Source organism: Otolemur garnettii, unplaced genomic scaffold, assembly GCF_000181295.1.
Source record: "Otolemur garnettii isolate 467f Iridium unplaced genomic scaffold, OtoGar3 scaffold00082, whole genome shotgun sequence".
NCBI classification, from domain to species: domain Eukaryota; kingdom Metazoa; phylum Chordata; class Mammalia; order Primates; family Galagidae; genus Otolemur; species Otolemur garnettii.
The window spans coordinates 8,234,849-8,247,346 of NW_003852477.1; the positions used below are offsets into that span (position 1 = coordinate 8,234,849).

Below are 12,498 nucleotides of genomic sequence, written 5' to 3' on the forward strand. Positions count from 1 at the left end.
CCAAGGAAGAAAAACATATTGGGAGAAGGAATCTATACTATCAAATCTAAATAAAAAATAAAATCTAAATAAAAACACTTTCTAGAGTTTTTGATTTATATTTTATCATACAACTCTATTTCATATGATTAAGCTGATAAAGTATGAATTGTAAAAAGCTAATCTTTTTAAATAATAAGGTTAAAATTTGTCAACAAGTATTAATAGTAGGCTTACCTTTCTGTTAAATAAACATTTTCTTCAATAAGATCAAAGTAGCAAGGCATCTTCCCCTGCTTGGCACATTCTTTCCATCGCTGTGGGTCCCTGAAGTCATCCATGACACAGGAAGGCCCAATCAGTGCTGAGCCTGGGAGCACTGATGTCCCTCCCTCATCTATCTCCATTCTAACTTTCTTTCTGTCCTGAAGTTCACCATCACTTTCAGAATCACTCTCCAATTCCTGTCTCCTTTTTTTAGGAGGCCCTCTATCTTTGATATCATTTTTGTCTAAGTTTTTCAAAAAATCTTTCTTTTCATTCATCGTTAAAGAGTCCTTAATGGAATTGCTGCTTATTTCAGGTGCTTGCACTGACCCTTTGTCCTTCTGAAGGGAAAGATGAAATTTATTGGACTGACTTGAAAAGTGGGATCCACCCCGTTGATCCCAATTCTCCTCCTCTTCACGGTCATCTGTTAGGGAATCTGGTACCTGTCCTTGAATTCGATCATACATAACTCCAGTTCCAGGAGATCTACCTGCTGATCTTGGATCCCAGTAGCCATTGCCTTGCCAGTAATTTCGTGTCCCACCATAGTGTTCTGCACTTTGCTGATACTTGTGTCCACCACAAGCTCCATAGCTGCTGTCAGGTTGCTGATACGTGGTAGTAGGCTTTTCTTGTTGAGCAAAGTCCCACCCTAGGTTTCTAAGTTCTTCTGATGAGTGCAAGCCATCCATACGGGAGATGTCGGAAGATGAAGAAAAACCCAACTCTGTTTTTCCCAGTCTACTATCTGGCCTGTTAATGAAAGTGGTTTGCTGCCAAGACTTATTTGGTACATCTTCAAAATCATCAGAAGAATAAACTGGCAGCTCTTCTTGCTCTCTAGAAGATATTTTGGCTTTTATTGTTTCTTCTGAGTTTGGGTGTCCTAGAGGGTCAGACTTCACATCTGTATGGCTTGTACTATCAACCCCATCACTCTGAGGATGAGAAATTTCTGGTAGGTGGTTATCTACTTGTTTTCTACTGGACTGTGTAAAAGAAATTTCTGAATTCTTCTCTGTTCCTTTATGAAGGAAGAATTTCTCAGTCTGAAGACAGGCTTTACTTGCTATACTCTCAAATTTTTCCTCATATGAATGTTTCCTTGGCTCCAATCTCTCATCTTCCCAGTGGTCGGAATAGTGTCTATAACTCTGACTGCTCCGAGAAGAACAAGGACTTGTTTCTTCCATAGGCAAAGTAGAATTCTTTGGCACAACCACAACCGACTGGAGACGGTTTCTCGGAATACTGCTGTCATCAGAATCTGTATCTTCCGAATCACTCTCATCACTTGAACTTTCAGAAGAACCAGAATAGTCTTCATGGACAGTAGACACAATTTCTGGGGCATGACCACTACTGTCACATTTTAAGGTATAAGTTACACTGTCACTGTCTTCCGTGGTTAAATTCAAATCACAAGAAGAAAATACAACTTCTGAGTCATCAGAAGTATGTGCATGTCCTCTTTCTCCTTCTTCATATAAACAGATTTCTGTTCTTCCTCTTCTATCAGGCAACATGGAATTCCCTTCTTCTTGAGCCTCTTGCAAACATTTCCCAGATAATCCATTATTATGCCTGTTCTCCCAGCTAGCAAATCCCTTTCCTGAATCAGGAAGAAGGCCACTAGCTACTTCTATTATTGTTTCCTTCCCTGCATGCTTCAAAAACTCTGTGCTTTTTTTACTCTTCAGCACTGCATCCAGAACTGGAGGTGTGTTTTCTCCACATTGCAAGAGAGTTAACCTGTCCACCTTCATTACTGATGGAAGACTCTGAAGAGACGAAGCAATAACTGAACACCCAAGAGGCTGGTATAAATCATCAAAATGATTAACAGTGGTTAAACTACTGCTTCCAACACTCTGCTTATATTCTTCACATGCAAATTTTGAATGCTCTGTCAAGTTCCTATTATCACATACAACTGGTTTTGATTCCAAATGCACATTCATAAAGCTATTTGAAGAAATCTTCATAATGGAAGGCTCAATATTTTCAGCTTCAGAATAACACAAAGCAGGGTTGTTGTCATTTGAAGTACAGTATGTTTCTGCATCTTTGGTTTTGCAACAAGAAACTCTCATATCAACTGGTTCTTTAATTACTGTTTTGGAACAATCTACAGTCCTTAATGGCAAAGACATGAGTTTATCTGGGTGTGGTGACACCAAAGGTTCTATTTCCCTAAATGGGCTTTCCAATTTACTGTGCTGCATGCAAGTATCATCCAAGTATTTTTCTTTGCATCTATTCTGAAATCGACTTGAAGAAAGCCTGCCTGTTTTGACCAAAGGAGATAACTCTGAGCCAGTCACACTATCATCGGAAGTTGTCAAAACAGCATCAGTTTTAGAAGTGCAAAATGTCGCCAAATCAGATTCTGCCCCAGGAGATCCATTTACATTTAATTCTGTGGGACAAAAACTTCTTAACTGATCATTCTTCACTTTAGATAAAGAGTCTAATTCCTTAATACTATCATGGCTATCACGTCCTATAAATTCAGACTTTAAAACAGATGATTCATCTAGCTTTTTAAAAGTAGGTGAATCATTTAATTGACTTGATGGAGAGGGAGACCCTGTCTTTTCTCTTTCAGGAATTTTATTAATCATTCTTAACTCACTACCTTTTGAACAAGGAGTCTGTAAACTGGAAGAATGAGACTGTTTGATCTCACTTAATTCTGTACAACAGAAAGAACTTTTAAATTTATCAGACTTGGGTATAGGTTTTGAAGGGGTAGATTTATAACGGGAAGCACTATTATCATGCTTGGAATATGATGACCCCCGTCGGAATCCCAGTTCATTAGGGGGAGAACAACATCTTTTCATTGCTTCATTTTCTGAAGTCCTTTTGGATTCTCTTTCTAGTTTTGAAGAATATTTTCCTCTTCTCTCCATCTCTAAGTAAGAGGTCTCAGTTTTACAGTCCCGATCAGATTTAGAGTAAGATGATGATGTCCTTAGGTCTCTGTAAGAGGAGGAATGAGATGAAGTGCGCCTTGAGTATGTCTTCTTATACTCTTCTTCAGAGTCAGAACTCTCACGGGCCCTGCTATCTGTATATGGCCGAGAATATCGTGTCCTTTCTCGATAAGGGGAACTCCTATGGTATCGACGATCAGAGTCGTAATAATGAGATCGTTCTGACCGAGAATAGGGTAAACTATTCCTAGAACCTCTGTCAGACCTGGAACGAGATCTGCTTCGCTTTCGCTCTCTGTCTGATCTACATCGGGAAGACACATACCGAGTATCTCTTTCAAGTTTTGAGTAGCTAAAATATTTATCATCTCTCTCTGTTTTAGATCGTGAAGATTTCCCTAAATCCTCACTTTTTATAGATGCTGAGCTCTTTTTAAAATCTCGTTCTTTTTCAATACTTGCTGAAAATTTTATATCATGTGATCTTTGACTTGAAGAAGTCCGTACAGAATCTTCATCAGATTCTGAACCAAGGAAGGTGCTTTCAGACTGTAAGGATCTCTTCTTAGAACCTGTTTTTTTAGAGCTCAGACTAGTCTTAGAACTATCGGGAATTTCTTCTTCCTTCCCAATATGGGAATCTTCCTTTTGCAACAGAATATCTGCTTGCTCATTCAAATTTTGAGCTATGTGTTCTTCTGAACTATTAGATACAGTGTCCTTAGTATCCACCTCTAAAGATTCTGGTATACTGGTAACTGGTGGTTCTTTCAGAGGTCTAACAGCTACATCTACTGGTAACGGTACCGGCGCTGTCACTGGAACTGTTATTGATGTGTGTGACAAGGCCGGTGGCTCTGTTACTGGTGCTGGTGGTGAGGGTGTTGTGCCTTGGGGAGGTGGAGGTGGTGGCGGTGGAGAAGAGGGTGGTGAGTCTACAGTTGTTGATTCTGCTATGGCTGCTGGTAACTGCACTGCTGTAGAAGGTGGAGAAGCTACTGCTGTGGTAGTAGCCAGCAGTGGCCTGGCTGTTACATGAAGCAGATGTTTCTTAAAATGAATTTTGCCTAATTCTACCCTTGATTTTGGTGGGGAAGATTCTTCTGTAGTAGATAAGGTATCGCCAATGTCCATTTTTATTTTAGGAGTTGAGTCTACTTGGAGAGGTACACCTGGGGTATCATTTTGCTTTTCATTGCCAAGTGCAGTCAGAAACCTATTCTGCAAAGTTTTCTTTGTAAGACTGAAGCTGAATGATACCTTCTGTCGTCCTTGTTCTTCCAAGTTAACCTTTGTCTTAGTGCCTCTGGGCAAAAATCGACTAGAAGCAACACCTTTGAACACTGATCCTTTGATGAAACCCGTTTTCTGCACATTTTCAATCTTTGCCTATAAATAAACAAAACAACAATTACAACTAAAATAGTTACTTTCAAATGGCTAGCACCACAGTTTAAAATGTTTACTAGTCAGAGCAATGAAAAGCCCTTTTAAATAACAAATAATTTGAATTTTATCAAGCTACTCAAGAATTGTTTTAAAACTTTATTATGGAAATTTTCAAACACTGCCAATAGTATAGAGAATAGTATAATAAATTCCTAAGTATCTACACCCAGCTTCCCTAGTCATATTTCTCCATTCTTCTTTTCTCTCTCTTTTTTTTAGACAGAGTCTCACTTTGTCCCCCTTGGTAGAGCAGTGTGGTGTCATACTTCACAGCAACCTCAAACTCCTGGGCTCAAGGAATTCTCTTGCCTCAGCCTCCCAAGCAGCTGGGACTACAGGCGCCTGCCACAATGCCCAGCTATTTAACTATTTTCCAGGTAACGTTTTTCGTTGTTGATGTTTTGAGACAGTCTATGTTGCCCTCAGTAGAGTGCCATGGTGTCACAGCTCACAACAACCTCAAACTCTTAGGCTTACGTGATTCTCTTGCCGCAGTCTCCCAAGTAGCTAGGACTCCAGGTAACATTTTTTAAAAATAATTTTTTAAAGCCTATTATGTATTTAACTGATACATATATGAAGAGCAATACATTTGAGTACTCATAGGAGTTTGTTTTTATGTTCAATCAGAGAGCATCAGAGGTCCTTGAAACGAGTAGTCTTGGCCAAGCGAGGTGGCTTATGCCTGAGAATCCTAGCACTCTAGGAGGCCAAGGTGAGAGGATCTCAGGAGTTCAAGACCAGCCTGAACAAGAGCAAGACACAGAAAAAAATTAGCCAGGCACAGTAGTGCACACCTGGAGTCCCAGCTACTCAATAGGCTGAGGCAGGAGGATCACTTAAGCCCAGGAGTTAGAAGTTGCAGTGAGCTACCATGACACCACTGAACCCAAAAACCAAACAAAAACTGGTGGTCTCCTGGCATCACATAGAATGAGCTGTGTATATAATAAAAATACTGGTCTATGATCCACACTAAAGGGAGTATTTAAACTACTGAGCTCTAAGGTGAGGCAAGAAAATTTGTTTCAGGCAATTTTGTTTTATTTTGATACAAGCCTAACAGGCAATTCTCCCAGATTTGGGAAATCACCAGTATAGAGAACCCTCCTACCTCAATTATTTACAGATTAAGTAACCAAATGAGAACCAGCTTTCTGCATTCCTGGAAATTATTTTTACCCTGGCACACGGTCCTGTTTCTGCCTGGGCCTCACATGTGCAGGTAAGACTGACTATCCTCTGATACTACTGTATGAACAACACAATTGCAAAGTATATATCCAAGGAGACTTCTCCCTCCATTATTTGCCCAATCACCTAAGGAAATGATAGGCCTTAGAAGTTAAAGGCCTAACCTAGGTTATGGAAAGAACATTATAAAAATCAACAGGAATTAACTCAAGCCTAAATTAAAGATGGTATACTTGCTACTGGCAAAATTTTTCTAACTGATGTTCTTTGATTAACTTAAGCTACAGAAGAGAATAATATTCCTCTTCAATATAGTAAAATCTGAAATCAACTTTCAAAATTACAGAGTAACCATTCAAGTGGTAAAGTAAATGTTTTCACATGCATTATCACAGAGCAATGGTTTCCAATTACTCTTAAGAAACAATCTACTTTTTGAAGTAAATCTCACATGGAAACTCAATAGGTAAGAATAAGTAAAAGCTGTCACTAAAGCTGCCGCCACCTTTTCTTTTTCTTTTTCTTTTTTTTAAGACAGAGTCTCATGTGGTCACTCTTGGTAGAGTGCTATAGCGTCTTAGCTCATAGCAACCTCAAACTCTTGGGTTCAAGCAATCCTCTTGCCTCAGCCTCCCAAGAAGCTGGGACTAGAGGAGCCTACCACAACACCTGGCTATTTTTTAGAGACAAGGTCTTGCTCTGCTTCAGGCAATCCACCATTTTGGCCTCCCAAGGGCTGGGATTACAGGCCTACACCACTGCGCATGGCTCATCTCCACCTTTTTTAAAGTTCTTGAAACTCTCAAGTTTAAAAAACTTTTTTTTTGAGACAGAGCCTCAAGCTGTCCCCCTGGGTAGAGTCCCATGGCATCACAGCTCACAGCAACCTCCAACTCCTGGGCTCAAGCGAGTCTCCTGCCTCAGCCTCCCAAGTAGCGGGGACCACAGGCCCCCACCACAACGCCTGGCTATTTTTTGGTTGCAGCCGTCATTGTTGTTTGGTGTGTGCCTGGGCTGGATTCGAACCCACCACCTTAGGTGTATGTGGCTGGTGCCTTAGCCACTTGAGCCACAGGCGCCAAGCCTAAAAACCTTTTTTGAGATACACATCACCATCGCTTCTCAGCCTTTTGGCTAAGATCAAGTGTGGAGATACACATCACCTCTCACTGGGATAAATTAGTATAGCTCCAAAAACAAAACAAAGAAAAAACAATTACTTCATTTCACGTTGAAAATGACAGCTGAGGATCGGCGCCTGTAGCTCAAGAGACTAAGGCACCAGCCACATACACCTAAGCTGGTAGGTTCAAATCCAGCCCAGGGCCACCAAACAACAATTACAACTACAACCAAAAAATAGCTGGGCATTGTGGCGGGCACGTGTAGTCCAGCTACTTGGGAGGCTGAGGCAAGAGAATCCATTAAGTCTAGGAGTTGGAGGTTGCTGTGAGCTGTGATGCCACAGCACTCTACCCAGGGTGACAGCTTGAGGCTCTGTCTCAAAATAAAATAAAATAAAATAAAAACTAAAAAGAAAAAAGAAAAAGAAAATGACAGCTGAATTTTTAATGTTTTTAGCTTTTACCCAATCGCTAAAATGTATTTAGAGGTCAATCCCATTGGCAAAATTGAACAAGTTTCACTGAACAAGTTAAAATATACTTACCTCATTTTCTTCTTCTCTATTTCCATTCAGCCAAGAAAACATGCAAAAAAAGAAATAAAAAATACTTAAAAATCATTGAAATGAGAGTTATTTTTTATTAGAACTTAGGATACTCGCAGTCTATATGCACTGCTCATTCCTTCATAGCCTCAATTACATTTAGTTTAACAAATATTTACTGAAGATAGTGCCATGTACTATGCTAAGTATTAAAGACCAAAGGAGAATAAAGCAGAATCTCTGCCCTGAAGAAGTTTACAGTTTCCTGAAAGTTACAAAATATAAATTTGCTTAAAAAAAGGAAAAGAAAAAAATATATATATAAAAATCTGCTACAAAAGTAATTCCAATATAATGGAGTAAATATAATGATAGAAATATATATGGTATAGCAGCAAAGAGTACAATAAGCAACTTAGTTTAATGGGAAGACAGAAATGCAAACAATTTCTTCCTACAGAGAGGACTGAAGAATATCTAGATCCCAGGCAAAGGCACAGAGATTAAAACACAGAATATGAGGCAGCGCCTGTGGCTCAGTGGGTAGGGCACTGGCCCCATATACCGACGGTGGCAGGTTCAAACCCAGCCCTGGCCAAACTACAACAGAAAAATAGCTGTGGCTCAGGGACATGGCTCAAGCGGCTAAGGCACCAGCCACATACACCTGAGCTGGCAGGTTTGAATCCAGCCCGGGCCCTCCAAACAACAATGGCTGCAACCAAAAAATAGCCCGGCATTGTGGCAGGCGCCTGTAGTCCCAGCCACTTGGAAAGTGGAGGCAGGAGAATTTCTTGAGTCCAGGAGATCGAGGTTGCTATGCGCTGTGATGCCACAGCACTCTACCCAGGGCAACAGCTTGAGGCTTTGTGTTTAAAAAAAAAAAAAAAAAAAAAAACCCAGGCATTGTGGCAGGTGCCTGTAGTTCCAGATACTCAGGAGACTGAGGCAAGAGAATCACCTAAGCCCAAGAGCTGGAGGTTGCTGTGGCACCATAGCACTCAACAGGGTGACTAAGAGAGACAATGTCTCACAAAAATAAATAAATATTTAAAAAACCCACAGAATATATATGAGAAAACTATAAATGGTTCAATATTACTTGATCATAATGTTTAGGGAGGAAGAAGCCAACAATTAGGTGAATCAGGAAGGAGTAGCCAGGCTTCTCATAAGGAGAATCATATTTCGTCTTACTGATCAATGGTTCTCAATCTTTTTGGTATCCATTCCCTTTGCTGAATATAAGACTCTATTCCACATTACGGTGCACCGTATCACAGTGTGTGGCTGAGTTATGTTCTAACAGAAGTAAACACACAGCATCCTGACTAAATCAAAAACCAAAAGTCTGGTACACACCAGTGTACCAAGGCATACTAGGGACAATCTACTTGGAGAAAGGTAAGTAAACTACAAAGGGGCATAAGAGCCAGGTTTGTATTTTAGGCAAGTCACTCTTTTAGGCTATATGGCAAGGAATACAAAAATCTAATTTAAATGTCCATGAAAAGAAATATACAAAATTCTTCCCCCACAATATAAGCCTGACTTCATCATATATCAGTCCATTCACCAATGTCTGGTAACCATACAAAACCAAGTAATGAGAGGAAAAAAAGTTGGCAATACCTGAATGAGATCTGAAACAGCACTAAGCTTAACCCTTTTTTCTACTCCAAAAATCAATGAAAAGCTCACAGATATGTTAGAACAACTCTACATTTCCCTACATAGAATCACTTCACAGGGTGCTTCATGCTATCAAGGACATCACAGTTTAATTTTTTTTTTCAGGGACAGAGTCTCACTTTGTCACCCTCAGTAGAGTGTTATGGTGTCACAGCTCACAGCAAATTCCAACTCTTGGGCTCAAGCAATTCTCTTGCTTCAGCTTTGCAAGTAGCTGGGACCACAGGTGCCTGCCACAATGCCCGGCTACTTTTATAGACAGCGTCTTGCTTTTGCTCTGGCTGGTCTCGAACCTGTGAGCTCAGGGCAATCCACTTGCCTTGGCCAACATCATGGTTTAATCAACAGAATTTTTTTCCTTCCTTAGTAGTTCATAAAATAATTATGTCTTATATGTATAGCCTATGGCATATTAGAACCTACGGCATACAACATTTGATTTAAATTAATGAGAGGCTGGTCCAAAGGTAGTGAGTTATCTCATGTGACTGTTCACAGTCAACTCCTTATTCTATTCTTTCCCCCCTTACTACTGTCCTTGATAGTTTTAAAAAATAATAATTGAGAAATTTTTAAGAAACAGAAGAGTGCCAGGAAATGTCTAAGTACATGCTTGTCTACACTGTACCCACAAACACAAAGTGCTAGAAATACTAAGATGACCAGAAGAATCCTTTCCTAAGCCTCAGCAGTTCTATTTTAGACAGACAGATGAAAAAAATAATCCTGACAAACTATGATGAAAATCAGCTAGAGAAATATTATAAATTTGTGGGACTGGAAGGGGGAGTGATGAAGACATATCTCAAAACTCAAATAATTGCTTAACAGAAATGGCAAAGCATTTCTCAGAATTTAATAATAAACTGAAATGTTACATCAAGGCATGCTAACTCAAACCTGCAATCCCAGCACTTTGGGAAGCCAAGTTGGGAAGATCACTTGAGGCCAGGAGTTTTGAGACCAACTTGTGAAACACAGCAAGACCCTGATTGTATGAAGAAAGTTTAAAAGTCAGCTAAGAGTGGTGGTGTGGACCTACAGCCCTAGCTACTCAGAAGGCTGATGCAGGAGGATCACTTGAACCCATGAGCTCAAGATTAGAATGAACTATGATCACACTAACCTGGGTGACAAAGCAAGACCTTATCTCTTTAAAAAGAAAAATAAAATGTTTATGAAAAAATATAAGCACATTCAGAAACTATGGAAGAAAATATCTATTTTTTCCCATCATTAAAAGCATTTAATGCTGGCTGGTAGTGGTGGCTCATGTCCACAAACCTAACACTCTGGGAGGCCAAGGCAGGAGGATCTCTTGAGCTCAGGAGTACCAGACCAGCCTGAGCAAGAGCAAGATCCCAACTTTACTAAAAACAAAAAAATCAGACGTGTCACAGAGCACACCTATTCTCAGCTACTTGGGAGTCTAAGGCAGGAGGACTACCTAAGCCCAGGAGTTTGAGGTTGCAGTAAGCTATGATGATACCACTGTATGCTACCCAGGGGGACAGACTAGCAAGACTCTCAAAATAGTAACAATAACTTGGGCGGGGCCTGTGGCTCAAAGGAGTAGGGCACCAGCCCCATATACTGGAGGTGGCAGGTTCAAACCCGGCCCCGGCCAAAAACTGCAAAAAAAAATGCAAAAAGAAGAAAGAGAAAGGTCCATGGTCCATAATCCAACCCATTCAGAGACAACTATTGCTGTTATTGATTTTTTGTTTGTTTTTCTTTTGAGACAGAGTCTGTCACCCTGAGTAAAGCCATGGTGTCACAGCAACCTCAAACTCTTAGGCTCAAGCAAATTTTCTTGTCTCAGCCTCCTGAGTAGCTGGGACTACAAGCATCTGCCACAACACCCAGCTCTTTACTTTTTTAGCAACAGGGTCTCGCACTTGCTCAGGCTGGTCTCAAACTTGTGAGTTCAGGTAATCCACCTGGCTCAGCCTAGGATTACAGGCGTGAGCCACCATGCCCAACCCAGAGACAACTATTCTTAACATCTTCATCTATAAAGCCCTTCTAACTCTTGCACGTATAGGTATATAGTTTTTACTTAAACAGGCCTTTGTTTTCCTTTTTAAATATAGTAATCATATCATACAAGCCATTTCACATCTTACTTCCTTCTCTCATTAAAAACAGAGCTGGTGAACAGAAAAGATGTTTAAATCACAGAAAAAGTATGGAATCACTAAATAGGTTGAAGAGGAGGTGATCTCAAGAGTAGAGGATACAGGTAAGTGAAGATATGGTTAAGTTTTGGACAGCGCCCATAGTTCAGTGGGTAGTGTGTCAGTCACATACACCGAGGCTGGTGAGTTCAAACCCAGTCCGGGCCTGCTAAACAACAATGACAACTGCAACAAAAAAAATAGCCAGGCATTGTAGAAGGCATTTGTAGTCCCAGCTTCTCAGGAGGTTGAGGCAAGAGAATTGCTTGAGCCCAAGAGTATGAGGTTGCTGTGAGCTCTGACGCCATAGCACTCTACCAAGGGCAACAAAATAAGATTGTCTCAAAAAGTAAATAAATAAAAGGGTTTGGCGCCTGTGGCTCAGCAGCTAAGGCGCTAGCCACATACACCTAAGCTGGTGGGTTTGAATCCAGCCCGGGGCCCATCAAATAACAATGATGGCTGCAACCAAAAAATAGTTGGGCATTGTGGTGGGTGCTTGTAGTCCCAACTACTTGGGAGGCAGAGGCAAGAGACTCGCTTGAGCCCAGGAGTTGGAGGTTGCTGTGAGCTGTGATGTCATAGCACTTCACCCAGGGCGATAGCTTGAGGCTCTGTCTCAAAATAAAGAAAGAAAGAAAGAAAAGAAAAGAAAGAAAGAAAGAAACTGAGTAAATCCTTCTAAATTTTGGTGAGAACGGATATCATAGCAAACTGCAAAGAATGAACTTGGCTTAAGACAAATCTGAAAACTTCATTAGAATATATCCCAGTGGCACAGAAGCATGCTGATGAATTGCTCAGTGACATCATTCAGAAAGGCAACACTTAAGTTTCAGTTCTCATATCAATCACAAGGCTATTTGTTCAATAATTATTTAAGGATCCAGAGCAGTGCTAGGACTGTAAAGGCAAGATGTTAGTTCAGTTTCTACCCCATCAGTAATTTTATACTTACTTGAAGTAACATGACACAGAGGTATACCAAATAACTAATACAAGAAGACAACAAATAGGTGGCGCCAACAGCTCAGTGGGTAAGGCGCCGGCCACATACACCAAGGCTGGTGGGTTCAAATCTAGCCTAGGACAGTTAAAACAACAATGATAACTGCAACAACAACAACAA

At 40.5% G+C, this 12,498-nt stretch overlaps 1 protein-coding gene across 1 annotated transcript in view; it reads right to left on the minus strand.

Moving 5' to 3' along the window:
- SETD2 (SET domain containing 2) overlaps positions 1-12,498 on the minus strand; it is a 151,723-nt gene that overhangs the window by 106,675 nt on the left and 32,550 nt on the right. Inside the window, 2 exon segments of the mRNA XM_023515926.1 lie at positions 217-4,577; positions 7,501-7,516. Of these exon segments, the coding sequence (XP_023371694.1) occupies positions 217-4,577; positions 7,501-7,516 (4,377 nt within the window).